General features: G+C 34.4%; 1 protein-coding gene across 1 annotated transcript in view; it reads right to left on the minus strand.

The window, feature by feature from the left end:
- Positions 1-1205: 1205 nt before the first annotated feature.
- rad17 (RAD17 checkpoint clamp loader component) overlaps positions 1206-25454 on the minus strand; it is a 171013-nt gene continuing 146764 nt past the window's right edge. The window contains exons 16-17 of the mRNA XM_080794577.1: positions 4456-4513; positions 1206-3543 (exon numbers count right to left, since the gene is read on the minus strand). Coding sequence (XP_080650703.1) covers positions 3288-3543; positions 4456-4513 — 314 coding nt within the window. The 3' untranslated portion in view covers positions 1206-3287. The remainder of the gene's footprint in view (positions 3544-4455; positions 4514-25454) is intronic.

Below are 25454 nucleotides of genomic sequence, written 5' to 3' on the forward strand. Positions count from 1 at the left end.
GTGGCGGGTGAGGACTCGGAGCTGAACACATTTGGAGACGGAGAAGGCAAATTTTACGCAGCGCAAAGATGTCCCGTTACCTTGGTGTTACGACTGGGGTCGTATTCTGTGAGATGGTTTGTACTGTGACATATGACTCCTATTCGGTGACATGACTTTTGGTCCTGGTGTGAATTGGTGTGCGCGCCCTGTGCATTGTCCCATATGGAGATGGCACCGTGAGCCTGGGCGTGACTGGATGGATGCAGAGCGCGGTGGACAGCCGTCCAATGTAGGGGAGACTTCCTGCAGCCGGCCATCCTTTGGTGGGGGAAACTCGGGGGCAGCCATTGATTGGTGGAGAAGGCCTGAGTCCAAACAGACATTCCAGTGGCTAACGAGGGTGGCCTTTCCCTATACATAAGAGAGGAGCAGAAGAGAGTGCGGCACGCAGGGGACAGACCTGTCCTCCTCGGCTCCCAACCGGCCACCGCCCGTAGTTGATTTTGTTTTGTTAATATGAGTTCGTATGCTTTGTTGTCCAAGTCTGAGTAGGTGATTTTGAGTTCCGTTCCATGTTAAGTTCTGTTTAAGTTAAGGAGGTAAGCTATTGTGTTTTTGTTTCGTTAGGGAAGATAATTATGGTTCTAGTGTAATACTATTTTTGTTAATAAATATATAGACGTGGTCAAATGAGGAGACTGAAGTCCTGATCGAAATGAGGACGAGTACATTAATCAATTGCTTAAGAAAACACATAAAAACACTGCAGTGTATTATTAGCCTGGCTAATAAGCCAGACTCAAATGACACTATCCACCGGCAGGCAATTTGTTTTGCCAACGGCTGATTCGGTCTGGCTTATTACTAGCCAGGCTAGTGTATTATAGCCTACACCTACAGAATTAGTTTATGAATGTGGGGTGGGGGTGGGGGGCGGGGAGGTGGTCACGAGACATGGCCAAAGCATTTCCGGGGGCCCCCAGCCAAAAAGGTTGAGAACCCCTGCTTTAAGAGTGTGTTTTGTTGTGTGTAAAAACAGCACTATACTTACACTCTTGTTAAAAACAATCAAAATAACGAATTATATGACCATGACGTGAGTAGTAATGCATTATAGGTAGCAGGATATTCATCCACCGTGTGTACTTATGGTGTTGGCTACTGTAATCTTAAACAAATATTAGATTTAAACTGGTGGAAACCAACACTATTAAACTACCGAGGACAAAACAAAGCTCAACTTTTAATGAAGCAAAAATATTTTCTTTTTAATTCACACACAAATAAAAACATCTGTCAAGTGAGTATTTAAATGACAAAAGAATAATAATAATCACCCACTCAAGTGAAACAGTTAAAGAAGGAATAACAAAATCAAACAAAACATATCAGAAAAGTTGTGTGTGTGTGTGTGTGTGTGTATGTTCCTTGGTTTAGGAGAGTGACAAACATTCAATGAGGATTTGTTTCTGGGCGGGGGTGTGTGTGTTTTAAATATGCACATCAAATAAATATCAACACTATTTAGGATTTTAAGAGCTCATCTGTACGTGAGTTTGGATAAGTGCCAGAAACAGGCAATCAGAGAGACCCTCTCCGCCCACCAATGCTACTGTAAGTCAATCAGAGAGACCCTCTGCGCCCACCAATGCTACTGTAAGTCAGGGACGTGCAGAGTGTTAGAGGGGCAGTGCTTATGCTTTCAAAAACCGCCAGTGTTTTTTTGTTTTTTTTAAACCCTTATTTCGAGGGTCCGCCAAAACCTGAGACGTGAACCGAATGCGTGTTGTGACAGACGGTCAACTTTTCTTTTCACCAAGAGATTTTGTGGCTGTCGGTTGTGGGGCCAAAAATGAGCTTTACTCAACATAAAGCTCGCTTTGACCTGGGAAAAGGAATCCGAGGTAAATGCACGTCTCATTTTCCGATAACGTGGAGGCGAACGGCAAAAAGGCAACATCTGTTGCTTAGCAACCTGTAAATTGAATTCACCAGTTGAGCACAATAGACATGCGGGAAAGGCGAGATCTCCCATTAAAGGTCTGGTGACATTTTTTGTAATTTTTCTTATTACTTTTTTTAAGGTTTTCGGAGCCCCCTAAAAACATGAACTTTGAACATTCAGTAGATTTTCATGTGGTCTTGGGCTTTCTGAATAATTAGGCTCAAACAAATGCTCTGATTTGCCTGTGGACTGTGATGCAAGAGTCCACAAATCCCATATATGACCTAACAATTTATCACAACAAATTTGATCGATTTGGGCTGTTTCCATTGCAGCTCAAAAGGCTTCCGAACACACAGAGAAAACCCCAGGCCACAGAAAATCCACATAATGTTCAATGTTCAGGTTGTTGAGGTGGTCAAAAAATCTAAAATAAAAATAATAATAAAAAAAAAACAGACGACGTTGCGCGACGTTAATCCGCCTCCCGGACTTTCTACCGAGCAACGTTTCAACAGAATAATATACTTGTTGGGAGGATAACGAGGGCCGTGCACGGCTGCACGCACACCGAGAACGCTAACTAATATAAACAAAAAGGGTCACAGTGTGTTCCAAGTAAAGGGCCTTTCAAACGGGAAGCGAGGAACGCACACGTTGTTGCCTGGACCAACCACAGGTCTGCTACAGGTCTGGACCAACCACAGGTCTGCTACAGGTCTGGACCAACCACAGGTCTGCTACAGGTCTGGACAAACCACAGGTCTGCTACAGGTCTGGACCAACCACAGGTCTGCTACAGGTCTGGACCAACCACAGGTCTGCTACAGGTCTGGACCAACCACAGGTCTGCTACAGGTCTGGACCAACCACAGGTCTGCTACAGGTCTGGACCAACCACAGGTCTGCTACAGGTCTGGACCAACCACAGGTCTGCTACAGGTCTGGACCAACCACAGGTCTGCTACAGGTCTGGACCAACCACAGGTCTGCTACAGGTCTGGACCAACCACAGGTCTGCTACAGGTCTGGACCAACCACAGGTCTGCAACAGGTCTGCTAAAGAGGTGCGCGCGACAACTCAAAAAGAAACGCAAAAAGAAAGCTAAACCGAATCCAGGTCTGGTGAGTCGCGGGCGTGTGCGTGAAACGAGCACGGGCGCAACAAATTCACGGGACCGTGCTCACTGAGAATGAACTATAGGTGGCGTTTTATCGTTTGGGAGGCCCTTGAGGAGGTCGAAAGCATCACAGGGCGTCTCTTTCCCTCTCACTGAGAATGAACTATAGGTGGCGTTTTATCGTTTGGGAGGCCCTTGAGGAGGTCGAAAGCATCACAGGGCGTCTCTTTCCCTCTCCGCTAATCGCTGTCGTACTCCTCTATGAGCAGATCCTCGTCCTCCAGGAGATCCTCCGTGATGGTGGGTTGGGGTTGACTGGCGGGCATGTCGGCCCCTCCTCCCGGACCCTGGCTGTCGGGCAGGGCAGGGTTATCGCCCCCAGGCACAGAAGGGGTCCCCGGGGCAGGGGTCCTCCCCGGGCTGTGCTCCTCTTCACCGTCGCTGTCCCCTTCCAGTGTGCCTGGGTCTTTGTCCGTCAGGGCCTCGGCTTTGAACCTGGACGCAGTGCACAGACAAGACCTAAAGGTTAGAGTAGTCGATGTGATTCATTTAGTTGTACTCTTCATGCTCTGACTTTAGGTGCGTTGACCGTTAAAATATATCAAATAAATAACAGTAATCGGGTCGCACACACCAAGACTGTATTTCAAAACATTTATTCTTGCATTTTGAACAGAGGACAAACATTTCAACTATCCAGCCTTCAGTGTGAATGTTTTGAACTGCAGTCTTGGTGTGTGCGACCCACTACCGTTATTTATTTCATATTTTTTTGTTTTCAATTTCCGTTTAGTGTTAGTGTTATTTTTTTAATAATAAGGGCAGAGGTGGGGCTTAACACATTCAGGACGGGAACCCCTTTTGGGGTTTCTGTTGCCATCTACAATATATTATATATTATAAATATTATAGCAGAAATGGGCCAGGATCTGGAGGCCCATTTCAAGGCTGGCTGCCCCATCGCTGCGGACAGGGAAGACCAGCCGAGGACTCAAGTCGGTTTACATTTACATCCATAACGGTGTGTGTTTTGGGGCTTAGACCGCGAGCCCTTTAACACGGAAAGCTTCAAACCGGAGACGGGTCCCAAAGTCCTCAGATGACCAGCATCAGATGACCAATGACAAAGCTTCTAGGACAATATTTGAATGCAGATTGCGGCTAGATGTGTCACAGAGACGTAATTTATTTTGGGAGTGTTCTACACATTGCTGGCTGTCTGAATACCAAAAAAATATATAAAGGTCATTCAAATCTTGACATATTATTGCTTATAGCAGCTTTACAAGGATTTAATTAAATGTATTTGTGTTGTTCTACGTAGAGAATGGGGCAGTGAGAAAACAACAGGCTGAAATCAGTGATGATAAAATAAATACAAATAAATAAAATAAAAATATTTATTACCTGCCAGGGAAAAGTCGTCTTGGGAGACGTCCCACGTCCTGAATGAAGGTGATCTGAGCTGAGACACACACACACACACACACACACACACACACACACACACACACACACACACACACACACACACACACACACACACAGTAATGTCAACTTATACTTCAGACAGGACGGGAACCCCTTTTGGTGTTTCAAGCATTACGTTATGCTTTAGCTGTTGAAAAATAGCAGATCTACAAGCTCATAGAGCGGCAGCGAGTGCCGCGTTACAAGCTTGTAGATCTGTTATTTTTTTTTAATCGTGAAAATGTGGTGCAAATCTTTGAATATGCAGTATTTATTCATTCAGAGCGAACGTTTTTTAAGTAAAATATTTGCTTCTTGTGGTGTTGGAGGGGGGAATTAAAAGATTTCAGTGCACTGTGCCTACACATGTCGCGACCGCAGGTCGCGACATGTGTAGGCACAATGCAAGGAATAAATGCATTCGCCATGTATCCGAAGGAAGTCTGATCCAATCACTTTTAGATTTCTCCAGTTTAATCCTGAGTTTAAGTTTTTTAGTGTTCAAGATCTAATTTTAGGCATGTTTAAGCCTCGAGGAAAATCCGTGTTGAGGTTCTTAATCCACTGTTTTTCATTAAAACGTCTTTGTCCTACTGTCCAGTTAGGATTGTGTTGAAGTCCAGCGCATTTTAGAGCTCCAATGCCGTGCGCCATAAAATGTTGCACCAATCTTGTGGTTGTCTTTTTGGCATTGTTAATATTGTATCTGTGTCGTCCCAGCCTAGTACCTATTGTTTTACCTGTCTCTCCGACATATTGTAAACCACATTTTTCACATGTGATTAAATAAATGCAGTTGCTGGTTCTGGCTGTTATTTGTTGTTTAATCTCCAAGACGCGTTTTGTGGTTCTATTTTTTACTAATTGTTTGGGTTTGAAGTATTCTGGTCCCTGGCGTGCTGGTGTGTTGATTTCTTTTAGCTTGCTGTGTACTAGATAATCTTTAAGGTTTTTATTTTTTCTGTAGGCCGATATAATTTTATAATCTTTTAGAAGATCGTCTGTTCGGTTCTCAAAATTCCTTTTTATTCTGTTGTTGGCTAGTGTGCTCTGTGTTGAATAACTGGTTATCAGGGCCAATTTGGGGCCTGTATCTCGCACTTTTATTTCTAAGAAGGTTTTTTGGGCTTTCCGGAGGAAGGTCCTAGTGTATCCTCTTAGTCTGAGGGCATTAAATAGAGTTTTACAAGCTATTTTGAAATCACTTCTTTGCGTGCAAATCCTATGGAATCTTAGTAGTTGTGATTTGACTATTCCTGTGTAGGAGTGTGTCGGGTGGAATGATGTTTTGTGTAATAGGGCGTGAGTGTCTGTTTCTTTAAAGAATACTTTTAAGTCTAGTTTCCCATTTGTGTTAAAGTTTGGGCCCTTGAAGATTGTTACATCAAGAAAGTCAATCCTTTCTGTGTGTGTCACATATTTTATCGTTATGGATCTATGATGGCTATTTAAAACATCAATAAATTCCTGGAATTCTTCTTGGCTATGTTCCCATATTCCAAATATATCATCTAGAAATCTATAGTAATGTGTCGGTTTAAGTCTGCATTTTTCTAGTGCGGTCTGTTCCCATATGCTCATGTAAATGTTTGCATAAGATGGTGCAAATCTCTTTCCCATGGCCGTGCCTTTGATTTGTAAATAGAATTTGTTGTTAAAGGAAAAGTCATTCTGGGTTAGATTTAAGTCTAGTAATTGGAGTATTTCCTCCTCTGGTCGACTTGTGTCTGGGTATTTACTAAAGACTTCCCTGACTGCTTGTAGTCCTGATTCTGTTTCAATGTTTGTGTAGAGGCTGTCTATATCTATTGAAAATAGAAGGGCCTCCTTTCCTACTTTAATAGCTTTAATTTTGTCCACAAAATCGTAAGTGTCTTTTATAAAACTGGGGTGTTTTATCGACAGTGGGTTCAGGAAATATTCAATAAACTCTGCTGTCTGATACGTCTCGCTGCCACAGTCCGACACAATTATGTAATGTAATTTGGGAGGCAAATTATTTTGGCAAATTATTTTGGGAGGCAAATTATTTTGGCAAATTATTTTAGGAGGCAAATTATTTTGGGAGGCAAATTATTTTGGGAGGCAAATTATTTTGGCAAATTATTTCGGGAGGCAAATTATTTTGGGAGGCAAATTATTTTGGCAAATTATTTTGGGAGGCAAATTATTTTGGGAGGCAAATTATTTTGGCAAATTATTTTGGGAGGCAAATTATTTTGTGAGGCAAATTATTTTGGCAAATTATTTTGGGAGGCAAATTATTTTGGCAAATTATTTTAGGAGGCAAATTATTTTGGCAAATTATTTTGGGAGGCAAATTATTTTGGGAGGCAAATTATTTTGGGAGGCAAATTATTTTGGCAAATTATTTCAGGAGGCAAATTATTTTGGGAGGCAAATTATTTTGGCAAATTATTTTGGGAGGCAAATTATTTTGGGAGGCAAATTATTTTGGCAAATTATTTTGGGAGGCAAATTATTTTGGGAGGCAAATTATTTTGTGAGGCAAATTATTTTGGCAAATTATTTTGGGAGGCAAATTATTTTGGCAAATTATTTCAGGAGGCAAATTATTTTGGGAGGCAAATTATTTTGGGAGGCAAATTATTTTGGGAGGCAAATTATTTTGGGAGGCAAATTATTTTGGCAGGCAAATTATTTTGGGAGGCAAATTATTTTGGGAAGCAAATTATTTTGGGAGGCAAATTATTTTGGGAGGCAAATTATTTTGGCAAATTATTTTGGGAGGCAAATTATTTTGGGAGGCAAATTATTTTGGGAGGCAAATTATTTTGGCAAATTATTTTGGCAAATTATTTTGGCAAATTATTTTGGGAGGCAAATTATTTTGGCAAATTATTTTGGGAGGCAAATTATTTTGGCAAATTATTTTGGGAGGCAAATTATTTTGGCAAATTATTTTGGGAGGCAAATTATTTTGGGAGGCAAATTATTTTGGGAGGCAAATTATTTTGGCAAATTATTTTGGGAGGCAAATTATTTTGGCAAATTATTTTGGGAGGCAAATTATTTTGGCAAATTATTTTGGGAGGCAAATTATTTTGGCAGGCAAATTATTTTGGCAAATTATTTTGGGAGGCAAATTATTTTGGGAGGCAAATTATTTTGGCAGGCAAATTATTTTGGGAGGCAAATTATTTTGGGAAGCAAATTATTTTGGGAGGCAAATTATTTTGGGAGGCAAATTATTTTGGCAAATTATTTTGGGAGGCAAATTATTTTGGCAAATTATTTTGGGAGGCAAATTATTTTGGGAGGCAAATTATTTTGGCAAATTATTTTGGGAGGCAAATTATTTTGGCAAATTATTTTGGGAGGCAAATTATTTTGGCAAATTATTTTGGGAGGCAAATTATTTTGGCAAATTATTTTGGGAGGCAAATTATTTTGGGAGGCAAATTATTTTGGGAGGCAAATTATTTTGGCAAATTATTTTGGGAGGCAAATTATTTTGGCAAATTATTTTGGGAGGCAAATTATTTTGGCAAATTATTTTGGCAAATTATTTTGGGAGGCAAATTATTTTGGCAAATTATTTTGGGAGGCAAATTATTTTGGGAGGCAAATTATTTTGGCAAATTATTTTGGGAGGCAAATTATTTTGGGAGGCAAATTATTTTGTGAGGCAAATTATTTTGGCAAATTATTTTGGCAAATTATTTTGGGAGGCAAATTATTTTGGCAAATTATTTCAGGAGGCAAATTATTTTGGGAGGCAAATTATTTTGGGAGGCAAATTATTTTGGCAAATTATTTTGGGAGGCAAATTATTTTGGCAGGCAAATTATTTTGGGAGGCAAATTATTTTGGGAAGCAAATTATTTTGGGAGGCAAATTATTTTGGGAGGCAAATAATTTTGTGAGGCAAATTATTTTGGCAAATTATTTTGGCAAATTATTTCAGGAGGCAAATTATTTTGGCAAATTATTTTGGCAAATTATTTTGGGAGGCAAATTATTTTGGCAAATTATTTTGGGAGGCAAATTATTTTGGGAGGCAAATAATTTTGTGAGGCAAATTATTTTGGCAAATTATTTTGGGAGGCAAATTATTTTGGCAAATTATTTCAGGAGGCAAATTATTTTGGGAGGCAAATTATTTTGGCAAATTATTTTGGGAGGCAAATTATTTTGGCAGGCAAATTATTTTGGGAGGCAAATTATTTTGGGAAGCAAATTATTTTGGGAGGCAAATTATTTTGGCAAATTATTTTGGGAGGCAAATTATTTTGGCAAATTATTTTGGGAGGCAAATTATTTTGGCAAATTATTTTGGGAGGCAAATTATTTTGGCAAATTATTTTGGGAGGCAAATTATTTTGGGAGGCAAATAATTCTGTGAGGCAAATTATTTTGGCAAATTATTTCAGGAGGCAAATTATTTTGGGAGGCAAATTATTTTGGGAGGCAAATTATTTTGGGAGGCAAATTATTTTGGCAAATTATTTTGGGAGGCAAATTATTTTGGCAGGCAAATTATTTTGGGAGGCAAATTATTTTGGGAGGCAAATTATTTTGGGAGGCAAATTATTTTGGCAAATTATTTTGGGAGGCAAATTATTTTGGCAAATTATTTTGGGAGGCAAATTATTTTGGGAGGCAAATTATTTTGGCAAATTATTTCAGGAGGCAAATTATTTTGGCAAATTATTTTGGGAGGCAAATTATTTTGGCAGGCAAATTATTTTGGGAGGCAAATTATTTTGGGAAGCAAATTATTTTGGGAGGCAAATTATTTTGGGAGGCAAATTATTTTGTGAGGCAAATTATTTTGGGAGGCAAATTATTTTGGCAAATTATTTCAGGAGGCAAATTATTTTGGCAAATTATTTTGGCAAATTATTTTGGCAAATTATTTTGGGAGGCAAATTATTTTGGGAGGCAAATTATTTTGGCAAATTATTTTGGGAGGCAAATTATTTTGGGAGGCAAATAATTTTGTGAGGCAAATTATTTTGGCAAATTATTTTGGGAGGCAAATTATTTTGGCAAATTATTTTGGCAGGCAAATTATTTTGGGAGGCAAATTATTTTGGCAAATTATTTTGGGAGGCAAATTATTTTGGCAAATTATTTTGGGAGGCAAATTATTTTGGGAGGCAAATTATTTTGGCAAATTATTTTGGGAGGCAAATTATTTTGGGAGGCAAATTATTTTGGCAAATTATTTTGGGAGGCAAATTATTTTGGCAAATTATTTTGGGAGGCAAATTATTTTGGCAAATTATTTTGGGAGGCAAATTATTTTGGGAGGCAAATTATTTTGGGAGGCAAATTATTTTGGCAAATTATTTTGGGAGGCAAATAATTTTGGGAGGCAAATTATTTTGGCAAATTATTTTGGGAGGCAAATTATTTTGGCAAATTATTTCAGGAGGCAAATTATTTTGGGAGGCAAATTATTTTGGGAGGCAAATTATTTTGGCAAATTATTTTGGGAGGCAAATTATTTTGGCAGGCAAATTATTTTGGGAGGCAAATTATTTTGGCAAATTATTTTGGGAGGCAAATTATTTTGGGAGGCAAATTATTTTGGCAAATTATTTTGGCAAATTATTTTGGGAGGCAAATTATTTTGGCAAATTATTTTGGGAGAAAGATTATTTTGGGAGGCAAATTATTTTGGCAAATTATTTTGGGAGGCAAATTATTTTGGCAGGCAAATTATTTTGGCAAATTATTTTGGGAGGCAAATTATTTTGGCAAATTATTTTACACTTTTGGTTATTGAGAAACAGCTCCTAAAACATTATTTGACAATTATTTTGGGAGGCAAATTATTTTGGGAGGCAAATTATTTTGGCAAATTATTTCAGGAGGCAAATTATTTTGGGAGGCAAATTATTTTGGCAAAATTATTTTGGGAGGCAAATTATTTTGGCAGGCAAATTATTTTGGGAGGCAAATTATTTTGGGAAGCAAATTATTTTGGGAGGCAAATTATTTTGGCAAATTATTTTGGGAGGCAAATTATTTTGTGAGGCAAATTATTTTGGGAGGCAAATTATTTTGGCAAATTATTTCAGGAGGCAAATTATTTTGGCAAATTATTTTGGCAAATTATTTTGGGAAATTATTTTGGGAGGCAAATTATTTTGGGAGGCAAATTATTTTGGCAAATTATTTTGGGAGGCAAATTATTTTGGGAGGCAAATAATTTTGTGAGGCAAATTATTTTGGCAAATTATTTTGGGAGGCAAATTATTTCAGGAGGCAAATTATTTTGGGAGGCAAATTATTTTGGCAAATTATTTTGGGAGGCAAATTATTTTGGCAGGCAAATTATTTTGGGAGGCAAATTATTTTGGGAAGCAAATTATTTTGGGAGGCAAATTATTTTGGCAAATTATTTTGGGAGGCAAATTATTTTGGCAAATTATTTTGGGAGGCAAATTATTTTGGGAGGCAAATTATTTTGGCAAATTATTTTGGGAGGCAAATTATTTTGGGAGGCAAATTATTTTGGCAAATTATTTTGGGAGGCAAATTATTTTGGCAAATTATTTTGGGAGGCAAATTATTTTGGGAGGCAAATTATTTTGGCAAATTATTTTGGGAGGCAAATAATTTTGTGAGGCAAATTATTTTGGCAAATTATTTTGGGAGGCAAATTATTTTGGCAAATTATTTCAGGAGGCAAATTATTTTGGGAGGCAAATTATTTTGGCAGGCAAATTATTTTGGCAAATTATTTTGGGAGGCAAATTATTTTGGCAGGCAAATTATTTTGGCAAATTATTTTGGGAGGCAAATTATTTTGGGAGGCAAATTATTTTGGCAAATTATTTTGGGAGGCAAATTATTTTGGCAAATTATTTTGGGAGGCAAATTATTTTGGCAAATTATTTTGGGAGAAAGATTATTTTGGGAGGCAAATTATTTTGGCAAATTATTTTGTGAGGCAAATTATTTTGGCAGGCAAATTATTTTGGCAAATTATTTTGGGAGGCAAATTATTTTGGCAAATTATTTTACACTTTTGGTTATTGAGAAACAGCTCCTAAAACATTATTTGACACTTTTGGTTGTTGAAAAACAGCTAACCATTCTTTGACACTTTGGTTGTTGAGAAACAGCTCCTAAAACATTATTTTACACTTTTGGTTATTGAGAAACAGCTCCTAAAACATTATTTGACAGTTTTGGTTGTTGAAAAACAGCCAACATTTTGGGAGGCAAATTATTTTGGAAATTTATTTTGGGAGGCAAATTATTTTGGCAAATTATTTTGGGAGGCAAATTATTTTGGGAGGCAAATTATTTTGGGAGGCAAATTATTTTGGCAAATAATTTTGTGAGGCAAATTATTTTGGCAAATTATTTTGGGAGGCAAATTATTTTGGCAAATTATTTTGGGAGGCAAATTATTTTGGGAGGCAAATTATTTTGGGAGGCAAATTATTTTGGCAAATTATTTTGGGAGGCAAATTATTTTGGCAGGCAAATTATTTTGGGAGGCAAATTATTTTGGCAGGCAAATTATTTTGGCAAATTATTTTGGGAGGCAAATTATTTTGGCAAATTATTTTCCACTTTTGGTTATTGAGAAACAGCTCCTAAAACATTATTTGACACTTTTGGTTATTGAGAAACAGCTCCTAAAACATTATTTGACACTTTTGGTTGTTGAAAAACAGCTTCTAACCATTATTTGACACTTTGGTTGTTGAGAAACAGCTCCTAAAACATTATTTTACACTTTTGGTTATTGAGAAACAGCTCCTAAAACATTATTTGACACTTTTGGTTGTTGAAAAACAGCTTCTAACCATTATTTGACACTTTGGTTGTTGAGAAACAGCTCCTAAAACATTATTTTACACTTTTGGTTGTTGAGAAACAGCTCCTAAAACATTATTTGACACTTTTGGTTGTTGAAAAACAGCTTCTAACCATTATTTGACACTTTGGTTGTTGAGAAACAGCTCCTAAAACATTATTTTACACTTTTGGTTATTGAGAAACAGCTCCTAAAACATTATTTGACACTTTTGGTTGTTGAAAAACAGCTATAACCATTATTTGACACTTTGGTTGTTGAGAAACAGCTCCTAAAACATTATTTTACACTTTTGGTTATTAAGAAACAGCTCCTAAAACATTATTTGACACTTTTGGTTGTTGAAAAACAGCTTCTAACCATTATTTGACACTTTGGTTGTTGAGAAACAGCTCCTAAAACATTATTTGACACTTTTGGTTATTGAGAAACAGCTCCTAAAACATTATTTGACACTTTTGGTTGTTGAAAAACAGCTTCTAACCATTATTTGACACTTTGGTTGTTGAGAAACAGCTCCTAAAACATTATTTGACACTTTTGGTTGTTGAAAAACAGCTTCTAACCATTCTTTGACACTTTGGTTGTTGTGAAACAGCTTCTAACCATTATTTGACACTTTGGTTGTTGAGAAACAGCTCCTAAAACATTATTTTACACTTTTGGTTGTTGAGAAACAGCTCCTAAAACATTATTTGACACTTTTGGTTGTTGAAAAACAGCTTCTAACCATTATTTGACACTTTGGTTGTTGAGAAACAGCTCCTAAAACATTATTTTACACTTTTGGTTACTGAGAAACAGCTCCTAAAACATTATTTGACACTTTTGGTTGTTGTAAAACAGCTTCTAACCATTATTTGACACTTTGGTTGTTGAGAAACAGCTCCTAAAACATTATTTTACACTTCTGGTTGTTGAGAAACAGCTCCTAAAACATTATTTGACACTTTTGGTTGTTGAAAAACAGCTTCTAACCATTATTTGACACTTTGGTTGTTGAGAAACGGCTCCTAAAACATTATTTTACACTTTTGGTTATTGAGAAACAGCTCCTAAAACATTATTTGACACTTTGGTTGTTGAGAAACAGCTCCTAAAACATTATTTTACACTTTTGGTTATTGAGAAACAGCTCCTAAAACATTATTTGACACTTTTGGTTGTTGAAAAACAGCTTCTAACCATTATTTGACACTTTGGTTGTTGAGAAACAGCTCCTAAAACATTATTTTACACTTTTGGTTGTTGAGAAACAGCTCCTAAAACATTATTTGACACTTTTGGTTGTTGAAAAACAGCTTCTAACCATTATTTGACACTTTGGTTGTTGAGAAACAGCTCCTAAAACATTATTTTACACTTTTGGTTATTGAGAAACAGCTCCTAAAACATTATTTGACACTTTTGGTTGTTGAAAAACAGCTTCTAACCATTATTTGACACTTTGGTTGTTGAGAAACAGCTCCTAAAACATTATTTGACACTTTTGGTTGTTGAGAAACAGCTCCTAAAACATTATTTGACACTTTTGGTTGTTGAAAAACAGCTTCTAACCATTATTTGACACTTTGGTTGTTGAGAAACAGCTCCTAAAACATTATTTTACACTTTTGGTTATTGAGAAACAGCTCCTAAAACATTATTTGACACTTTTGGTTGTTGAAAAACAGCTTCTAACCATTATTTGACACTTCTGTTGTTGAGAAACAGCTCCTAAAACATTATTTTACACTTTTGGTTGTTGAGAAACAGCTCCTAAAACATTATTTGACACTTTTGGTGGTTGAAAAACAGCTTCTAACCATTATTTGACACTTTGGTTGTTGAGAAACAGCTCCTAAAACATTATTTTACACTTCTGGTTGTTGAGAAACAGCTCCTAAAACATTATTTGACACTTTTGGTTGTTGAGAAACAGCTTCTAACCATTATATGACACTTTGGTTGTTGAGAAACAGCTCCTAAAACATTATTTTACACTTTTGGTTATTATTATTGGTGATTATTATTATTTTGGGAGGCAAATTATTTTGGCAAATTATTTTGGGAGGCAAATTAATTTGGGAGGCAAATTATTTTGGGAGGCAAATTATTTTGGCAAATTATTTTGGGAGGCAAATTATTTTGGCAAATTATTTTGGGAGGCAAATTATTTTGGCAAATTATTTTGGGAGGCAAATTATTTTGGGAGGCAAATTATTTTGGCAGGCAAATTATTTTGGCAAATTATTTTACACTTTTGGTTATTGATAAACAGCTCCTAAAACATTATTTGACACTTTTGGTTGTTGAAAAACAGCTTCTAACCATTATTTGACACTTTGGTTGTTGAGAAACAGCTCCTAAAACATTATTTTACACTTTTGGTTATTGAGAAACAGCTCCTAAAACATTATTTGACACTTTTGGTTGTTGAAAAACAGCTTCTAACCATTATTTGACACTTTTGGTTGTTGAGAAACAGCTTCTAACCATTATTTGACACTTTGGTTGTTGAGAAACAGCTCCTAAAACATTATTTTACACTTTTGGTTATTATTATTGGTGATTATTATTATTTTGGGAGGCAAATTATTTTGGCAAATTATTTTGGGAGGCAAATAAATTTGGGAGGCAAATTATTTTGGGAGGCAAATTATTTTGGGAGGCAAATTATTTTGGCAGGCAAATTATTTTGGCAAATTATTTTGGGAGGCAAATTATTTTGGCAAATTATTTTGGGAGGCAAATTATTTTGGCAAATTATTTTGGGAGGCAAATTATTTTGTGAGGCAAATTATTTTGGCAAATTATTTTGGCAAATTATTTTGGCAAATTATTTCAGGAGGCAAATTATTTTGGGAGGCAAATTATTTTGGCAAATTATTTTGGGAGAAAAATTATTTTGGGAGGCAAATTATTTTGGCAAATTATTTTGGCAAATTATTTTGGGAGGCAAATTATTTTGGCAAATTATTTCAGGAGGCAAATTATTTTGGCAAATTATTTTGGGAGGCAAATTATTTTGGCAAATTATTTTGGGAGGCAAATTATTTTGGCAAATTATTTTGGGAGGCAAATTATTTTGGGAGGCAAATTATTTTGGGAGGCAAATTATTTTGGCAGGCAAATTATTTTGGCAAATTATTTTACACTTTTGGTTATTGAGAAACAGCTCCTAAAACATTATTTGACACTTTTGGTTGTTGAAAAACAGCTTCTAACCATTATTTGACACTTTGGTTGTTGAGAAACAGCTCCTAAAACATTATTTTACACTTTTGGTTATTGAGAAACAGCTCCTAAAACATTATTTGACACTTTTGGTTGTTGAGAAACAGCTCCTAAAACATTATTTGACACTTTTGGTTGTTGAAAAACAGCTTCTAACCATTATTTGACACTTTGGTTGTTGAGAAACAGCTCCTAAAACATTATTTTACACTTTTGGTTATTGAGAAACAGCTCCTAAAACATTATTTGACACTTTTGGTTGTTGAAAAACAGCTTCTAACCATTATTTGACACTTTGGTTGTTGAGAAACGGCTCCTAAAACATTATTTTACACTTTTGGTTATTGAGAAACAGCTCCTAAAACATTATTTGACACTTGGTTGTTGAGAAACAGCTCCTAAAACATTATTTTACACTTTTGGTTATTGAGAAACAGCTCCTAAAACATTATTTGACACTTTTGGTTGTTGAAAAACAGCTTCTAACCATTATTTGACACTTTGGTTGTTGAGAAACAGCTCCTAAAACATTATTTTACACTTTTGGTTGTTGAGAAACAGCTCCTAAAACATTATTTGACACTTTTGGTTGTTGAAAAACAGCTTCTAACCATTATTTGACACTTTGGTTGTTGAGAAACAGCTCCTAAAACATTATTTTACACTTTTGGTTATTGAGAAACAGCTCCTAAAACATTATTTGACACTTTTGGTTGTTGAAAAACAGCTTCTAACCATTATTTGACACTTTTGGTTGTTGAAAAACAGCTTCTAACCATTATTTGACACTTTGGTTGTTGAGAAACAGCTCCTAAAACATTATTTTACACTTTTGGTTGTTGAGAAACAGCTCCTAAAACATTATTTGACACTTTTGGTTGTTGAAAAACAGCTTCTAACCATTATTTGACACTTTGGTTGTTGAGAAACAGCTCCTAAAACATTATTTTACACTTTTGGTTGTTGAGAAACAGCTCCTAAAACATTATTTGACACTTTTGGTTGTTGAAAAACAGCTTCTAACCATTATTTGACACTTTGGTTGTTGAGAAACAGCTCCTAAAACATTATTTGACACTTTTGGTTGTTGAGAAACAGCTCCTAAAACATTATTTGACACTTTTGGTTGTTGAAAAACAGCTTCTAACCATTATTTGACACTTTGGTTGTTGAGAAACAGCTCCTAAAACATTATTTTACACTTTTGGTTATTGAGAAACAGCTCCTAAAACATTATTTGACACTTTTGGTTGTTGAAAAACAGCTTCTAACCATTATTTGACACTTCTGTTGTTGAGAAACAGCTCCTAAAACATTATTTTACACTTTTGGTTGTTGAGAAACAGCTCCTAAAACATTATTTGACACTTTTGGTTGTTGAAAAACAGCTTCTAACCATTATTTGACACTTTGGTTGTTGAGAAACAGCTCCTAAAACATTATTTTACACTTCTGGTTGTTGAGAAACAGCTCCTAAAACATTATTTGACACTTTTGGTTGTTGAGAAACAGCTTCTAACCATTATTTGACACTTTGGTTGTTGAGAAACAGCTCCTAAAACATTATTTTACACTTTTGGTTATTATTATTGGTGATTATTATTATTTTGGGAGGCAAATTATTTTGGCAAATTATTTTGGGAGGCAAATTAATTTGGGAGGCAAATTATTTTGGGAGGCAAATTATTTTGGGAGGCAAATTATTTTGGCAAATTATTTTGGGAGGCAAATTATTTTGGCAAATTATTTTGGGAGGCAAATTATTTTGGCAAATTATTTCAGGAGGCAAATTATTTTGGGAGGCAAATTATTTTGGGAGGCAAATTATTTTGGCAAATTATTTCAGGAGGCAAATTATTTTGGCAAATTATTTTGGGAGGCAAATTATTTTGGCAAATTATTTTGGGAGGCAAATTATTTTGGGAGGCAAATTATTTTGGCAGGCAAATTATTTTGGCAAATTATTTTACACTTTTGGTTATTGAGAAACAGCTCCTAAAACATTATTTGACACTTTTGGTTGTTGAAAAACAGCTTCTAACCATTATTTGACACTTTGGTTGTTGAGAAACAGCTCCTAAAACATTATTTTACACTTTTGGTTATTGAGAAACAGCTCCTAAAACATTATTTGACACTTTTGGTTGTTGAAAAACAGCTTCTAACCATTATTTGACACTTTTGGTTGTTGAGAAACAGCTTCTAACCATTATTTGACACTTTGGTTGTTGAGAAACAGCTCCTAAAACATTATTTTACACTTTTGGTTATTATTATTGGTGATTATTATTATTTTGGGAGGCAAATTATTTTGGCAAATTATTTTGGGAGGCAAATAAATTTGGGAGGCAAATTATTTTGGGAGGCAAATTATTTTGGCAAATTATTTTGGGAGGCAAATTATTTTGGCAAATTATTTTGGGAGGCAAATTATTTTGGCAAATTATTTTGGGAGGCAAATTATTTTGGCAAATTATTTTGGCAAATTATTTTGGGAGGCAAATTATTTTGTGAGGCAAATTATTTTGGCAAATTATTTCAGGAGGCAAATTATTTTGGGAGGCAAATTATTTTGGCAAATTATTTTGGGAGAAAAATTATTTTGGGAGGCAAATTATTTTGGCAAATTATTTTGGGAGGCAAATTATTTTGGCAAATTATTTCAGGAGGCAAATTATTTTGGCAAATTATTTTGGGAGGCAAATTATTTTGGGAGGCAAATTATTTTGGCAAATTATTTTGGGAGGCAAATTATTTTGGGAGGCAAATTATTTTGGGAGGCAAATTATTTTGGCAGGCAAATTATTTTGGCAAATTATTTTACACTTTTGGTTATTGAGAAACAGCTCCTAAAACATTATTTGACACTTTTGGTTGTTGAAAAACAGCTTCTAACCATTATTTGACACTTTGGTTGTTGAGAAACAGCTCCTAAAACATTATTTTACACTTTTGGTTATTGAGAAACAGCTCCTAAAACATTATTTGACACTTTTGGTTGTTGAGAAACAGCTCCTAAAACATTATTTGACACTTTTGGTTGTTGAAAAACAGCTTCTAACCATTATTTGACACTTTGGTTGTTGAGAAACAGCTCCTAAAACATTATTTTACACTTTTGGTTATTGAGAAACAGCTCCTAAAACATTATTTGACACTTTTGGTTGTTGAAAAACAGCTTCTAACCATTATTTGACACTTTGGTTGTTGAGAAACAGCTCCTAAAACATTATTTTACACTTTTGGTTATTGAGAAACAGCTCCTAAAACATTATTTGACACTTTTGGTTGTTGAAAAACAGCTTCTAACCATTATTTGACACTTTGGTTGTTGAGAAACAGCTCCTAAAACATTATTTTACACTTTTGGTTATTGAGAAACAGCTCCTAAAACATTATTTGACACTTTTGGTTGTTGAAAAACAGCTTCTAACCATTATTTGACACTTGGGTTGTTGAGAAACAGCTCCTAAAACATTATTTTACACTTTTGGTTATTGAGAAACAGCTCCTAAAACATTATTTGACACTTTTGGTTGTTGAAAAACAGCTTCTAACCATTATTTGACACTTTGGTTGTTGAGAAACAGCTCCTAAAACATTATTTTACACTTTTGGTTATTGAGAAACAGCTCATAAAACATTATTTGACACTTTTGGTTGTTGAAAAACAGCTTCTAACCATTATTTGACACTTTGGTTGTTGAGAAACAGCTCCTAAAACATTATTTTACACTTTTGGTTATTGAGAAACAGCTCCTAAAACATTATTTGACACTTTTGGTTGTTGAAAAACAGCTTCTAACCATTATTTGACACTTTGGTTGTTGAGAAACAGCTCCTAAAACATTATTTTACACTTTTGGTTATTGAGAAACAGCTCCTAAAACATTATTTGACAATTTTGGTTGTTGAAAAACAGCTTCTAACCATTATTTGACACTTTGGTTGTTGAGAAACAGCTCCTAAAACATTATTTGACACTTTTGGTTGTTGAGAAACAGCTTCTAACCATTATTTGACACTTTGGTTGTTGAGAAACAGCTCCTAAAACATTATTTTACACTTTTGGTTATTATTATTGGTGATTATTATTATTTTGGGAGGCAAATTATTTTGGCAAATTAATTTGGGAGGCAAATTATTTTGGGAGGCAAATTATTTTGGGAGGCAAATTATTTTGGGAGGCAAATTATTTTGGGAGGCAAATTATTTTGGCAAATTATTTTGGGAGGCAAATTATTTTGGCAAATTATTTTGGGAGGCAAATTATTTTGGGAGGCAAATTATTTTGGGAGGCAAATTATTTTGTGAGGCAAATTATTTTGGCAAATTATTTTGGCAAATTATTTCAGGAGGCAAATTATTTTGGGAGGCAAATTATTTTGGCAAATTATTTCAGGAGGCAAATTATTTTGGGAGGCAAATTATTTTGGGAGGCAAATTATTTTGGCAAATTATTTTGGGAGGCAAATTATTTTGGCAAATTATTTTGGGAGGCAAATTATTTTGGCAAATTATTTTGGGAGGCAAATTATTTTGGCAAATTATTTTGGGAGGCAAATTATTTTGGCAAATTATTTTGGGAGGCAAATTATTTTGGGAGGCAAATTATTTTGTGAGGCAAATTATTTTGGCAAATTATTTTGGCAAATTATTTCAGGAGGCAAATTATTTTGGGAGGCAAATTATTTTGGCAAATTATTTTGGGAGGCAAATTATTTTGGCAAATTATTTTGGGAGGCAAATTATTTTGGGAGGCAAATTATTTTGGGAGGCAAATTATTTTGGGAGGCAAATTATTTTGGCAAATTATTTCAGGAGGCAAATTATTTTGGGAGGCAAATTATTTTGGGAGGCAAATTATTTTGGCAAATTATTTTGGGAGGCAAATTATTTTGGCAAATTATTTTGGGAGGCAAATTATTTTGGCAAATTATTTTGGGAGGCAAATTATTTTGGGAGGCAAATTATTTTGTGAGGCAAATTATTTTGTGAGGCAAATTATTTTGGCAAATTATTTTGGCAAATTATTTCAGGAGGCAAATTATTTTGGGAGGCAAATTATTTTGGCAAATTATTTTGGGAGGCAAATTATTTTGGCAAATTATTTTGGGAGGCAAATTATTTTGGGAGGCAAATTATTTTGGCAAATTATTTCAGGAGGCAAATTATTTTGGCAGGCAAATTATTTTGGCAAATTATTTTACACTTTTGGTTATTGAGAAACAGCTCCTAAAACATAATTTGACACTTTTGGTTGTTGAAAAACAGCTTCTAACCATTATTTGACACTTTGGTTGTTGAGAAACAGCTCCTAAAACATTATTTTACACTTTTGGTTATTGAGAAACAGCTCCTAAAACATTATTTGACACTTTTGGTTGTTGAAAAACAGCTTCTAACCATTATTTGACACTTTGGTTGTTGAGAAACAGCTCCTAAAACATTATTTTACACTTTTGTTTGTTGAGAAACAGCTCCTAAAACATTATTTGACACTTTTGGTTGTTGAAAAACAGCTTCTAACCATTATTTGACACTTTGGTTGTTGAGAAACAGCTCCTAAAACATTATTTTACACTTTTGGTTATTGAGAAACAGCTCCTAAAACATTATTTGACACTTTTGGTTGTTGAAAAACAGCTTCTAACCATTATTTGACACTTTGGTTGTTGAGAAACAGCTCCTAAAACATTATTTTACACTTTTGGTTATTGAGAAACAGCTCCTAAAACATTATTTGACACTTTTGGTTGTTGAAAAACAGCTTCTAACCATTATTTGACACTTTGGTTGTTGAGAAACAGCTCCTAAAACATTATTTTACACTTTTGGTTATTGAGAAACAGCTCCTAAAACATTATTTGACACTTTTGGTTGTTGAAAAACAGCTTCTAACCATTATTTGACACTTTGGTTGTTGAGAAACAGCTCCTAAAACATTATTTTACACTTTTGGTTATTGAGAAACAGCTCATAAAACATTATTTGACACTTTTGGTTGTTGAAAAACAGCTTCTAACCATTATTTGACACTTTGGTTGTTGAGAAACAGCTCCTAAAACATTATTTTACACTTTTGGTTATTGAGAAACAGCTCATAAAACATTATTTGACACTTTTGGTTGTTGAAAAACAGCTTCTAACCATTATTTGACACTTTGGTTGTTGAGAAACAGCTCCTAAAACATTATTTTACACTTTTGGTTATTGAGAAACAGCTCCTAAAACATTATTTGACACTTTTGGTTGTTGAGAAACAGCTTCTAACCATTATTTGACACTTTGGTTGTTGAGAAACAGCTCCTAAAACATTATTTTACACTTTTGGTTATTATTATTGGTGATTATTATTATTTTGGGAGGCAAATTATTTTGGCAAATTAATTTGGGAGGCAAATTATTTTGGGAGGCAAATTATTTTGGCAAATTATTTTGGGAGGCAAATTATTTTGGCAAATTATTTTGGGAGGCAAATTATTTTGGCAAATTATTTTGGGAGGCAAATTATTTTGGCAAATTATTTCAGGAGGCAAATTATTTTGGGAGGCAAATTATTTTGGCAAATTATTTCAGGAGGCAAATTATTTTGGGAGGCAAATTATTTTGGGAGGCAAATTATTTTGGCAAATTATTTTGGCAAATTATTTTGGGAGGCAAATTATTTTGGCAAATTATTTTGGGAGGCAAATTATTTTGGGAGGCAAATTATTTTGGGAGGCAAATTATTTTGTGAGGCAAATTATTTTGGCAAATTATTTCAGGAGGCAAATTATTTTGGGAGGCAAATTATTTTGGCAAATTATTTTGGCAAATTATTTTGGGAGGCAAATTATTTTGGCAAATTATTTTGGGAGGCAAATTATTTTGGCAAATTATTTCAGGAGGCAAATTATTTTGGGAGGCAAATTATTTTGGGAGGCAAATTATTTTGGGAGGCAAATTATTTTGGGAGGCAAATTATTTTGGCAAATTATTTCAGGAGGCAAATTATTTTGGCAAATTATTTTGGGAGGCAAATTATTTTGGCAAATTATTTTGTGAGGCAAATTATTTTGGCAAATTATTTTGGCAAATTATTTCAGGAGGCAAATTATTTTGGGAGGCAAATTATTTTGGCAAATTATTTTGGGAGGCAAATTATTTTGGCAAATTATTTTGGGAGGCAAATTATTTTGGCAAATTATTTTGGCAAATTATTTTGGGAGGCAAATTATTTTGGCAAATTATTTCAGGAGGCAAATTATTTTGGGAGGCAAATTATTTTGGCAAATTATTTTGGGAGGCAAATTATTTTGGGAGGCAAATTATTTTGGCAAATTATTTCAGGAGGCAAATTATTTTGGCAAATTATTTTGGGAGGCAAATTATTTTGGCAAATTATTTTGGGAGGCAAATTATTTTGGCAAATTATTTCAGGAGGCAAATTATTTTGGCAAATTATTTTGGGAGGCAAATTATTTTGGCAAATTATTTTGGGAGGCAAATTATTTTGGGAGGCAAATTATTTTGGCAGGCAAATTATTTTGGCAAATTATTTTACACTTTTGGTTATTGAGAAACAGCTCCTAAAACATTATTTGACACTTTTGGTTGTTGAAAAACAGCTTCTAACCATTATTTGACACTTTGGTTGTTGAGAAACAGCTCCTAAAACATTATTTTACACTTTTGGTTATTGAGAAACAGCTCCTAAAACATTATTTGACACTTTTGGTTGTTGAAAAACAGCTTCTAACCATTATTTGACACTTTGGTTGTTGAGAAACAGCTCCTAAAACATTATTTTACACTTTTGTTTGTTGAGAAACAGCTCCTAAAACATTATTTGACACTTTTGGTTGTTGAAAAACAGCTTCTAACCATTATTTGACACTTTGGTTGTTGAGAAACAGCTCCTAAAACATTATTTTACACTTTTGGTTATTGAGAAACAGCTCCTAAAACATTATTTGACACTTTTGGTTGTTGAAAAACAGCTTCTAACCATTATTTGACACTTTGGTTGTTGAGAAACAGCTCCTAAAACATTATTTAACACTTTTGGTTATTGAGAAACAGCTCCTAAAACATTATTTGACACTTTTTGTTGTTGAAAAACAGCTTCTAACCATTATTTGACACTTTGGTTGTTGAGAAACAGCTCCTAAAACATTATTTTACACTTTTGGTTATTGAGAAACAGCTCCTAAAACATTATTTGACACTTTTGGTTGTTGAAAAACAGCTTCTAACCATTATTTGACACTTTGGTTGTTGAGAAACAGCTCCTAAAACATTATTTTACACTTTTGGTTATTGAGAAACAGCTCCTAAAACATTATTTGACACTTTTGGTTGTTGAAAAACAGCTTCTAACCATTATTTGACACTTTGGTTGTTGAGAAACAGCTCCTAAAACATTATTTTACACTTTTGGTTATTGAGAAACAGCTCATAAAACATTATTTGACACTTTTGGTTGTTGAAAAACAGCTTCTAACCATTATTTGACACTTTGGTTGTTGAGAAACAGCTCCTAAAACATTATTTTACACTTTTGGTTATTGAGAAACAGCTCCTAAAACATTATTTGACACTTTTGGTTGTTGAAAAACAGCTTCTAACCATTATTTGACACTTTGGTTGTTGAGAAACAGCTCCTAAAACATTATTTTACACTTTTGGTTATTGAGAAACAGCTCCTAAAACATTATTTGACACTTTTGGTTGTTGAAAAACAGCTTCTAACCATTATTTGACACTTTGGTTGTTGAGAAACAGCTCCTAAAACATTATTTTACACTTTTGGTTATTGAGAAACAGCTCCTAAAACATTATTTGACACTTTTGGTTGTTGAAAAACAGCTTCTAACCATTATTTGACACTTTGGTTGTTGAGAAACAGCTCCTAAAACATTATTTTACACTTTTGGTTATTGAGAAACAGCTCATAAAACATTATTTGACACTTTTGGTTGTTGAAAAACAGCTTCTAACCATTATTTGACACTTTGGTTGTTGAGAAACAGCTCCTAAAACATTATTTTACACTTTTGGTTATTGAGAAACAGCTCCTAAAACATTATTTGACACTTTTTGTTGTTGAAAAACAGCTTCTAACCATTATTTGACACTTTGGTTGTTGAGAAACAGCTCCTAAAACATTATTTTACACTTTTGGTTATTGAGAAACAGCTCCTAAAACATTATTTGACACTTTTGGTTGTTGAAAAACAGCTTCTAACCATTATTTGACACTTTGGTTGTTGAGAAACAGCTCCTAAAACATTATTTTACACTTTTGGTTATTGAGAAACAGCTCCTAAAACATTATTTGACACTTTTGGTTGTTGAAAAACAGCTTCTAACCATTATTTGACACTTTGGTTGTTGAGAAACAGCTCCTAAAACATTATTTTACACTTTTGGTTATTGAGAAACAGCTCCTAAAACATTATTTGACACTTTTGGTTGTTGAGAAACAGCTCCTAAAACATTATTTGACACTTTTGGTTGTTGAAAAACAGCTTCTAACCATTATTTGACACTTTGGTTGTTGAGAAACAGCTCCTAAAACATTATTTTACACTTCTGGTTGTTGAGAAACAGCTCCTAAAACATTATTTGACACTTTTGGTTGATGAAAAACAGCTTCTAACCATTATTTGACACTTTGGTTGTTGAGAAACGGCTCCTAAAACATTATTTTACACTTTTGGTTATTGAGAAACAGCTCCTAAAACATTATTTGACACTTGGTTGTTGAGAAACAGCTCCTAAAACATTATTTTACACTTTTGGTTATTGAGAAACAGCTCCTAAAACATTATTTGACACTTTTGGTTGTTGAAAAACAGCTTCTAACCATTATTTGACACTTTGGTTGTTGAGAAACAGCTCCTAAAACATTATTTTACACTTTTGGTTGTTG

This window comes from Protomyctophum bolini, assembly GCF_963924005.1.
Source record: "Protomyctophum bolini genome assembly, contig: SCAFFOLD_57, whole genome shotgun sequence".
NCBI classification, from domain to species: domain Eukaryota; kingdom Metazoa; phylum Chordata; class Actinopteri; order Myctophiformes; family Myctophidae; genus Protomyctophum; species Protomyctophum bolini.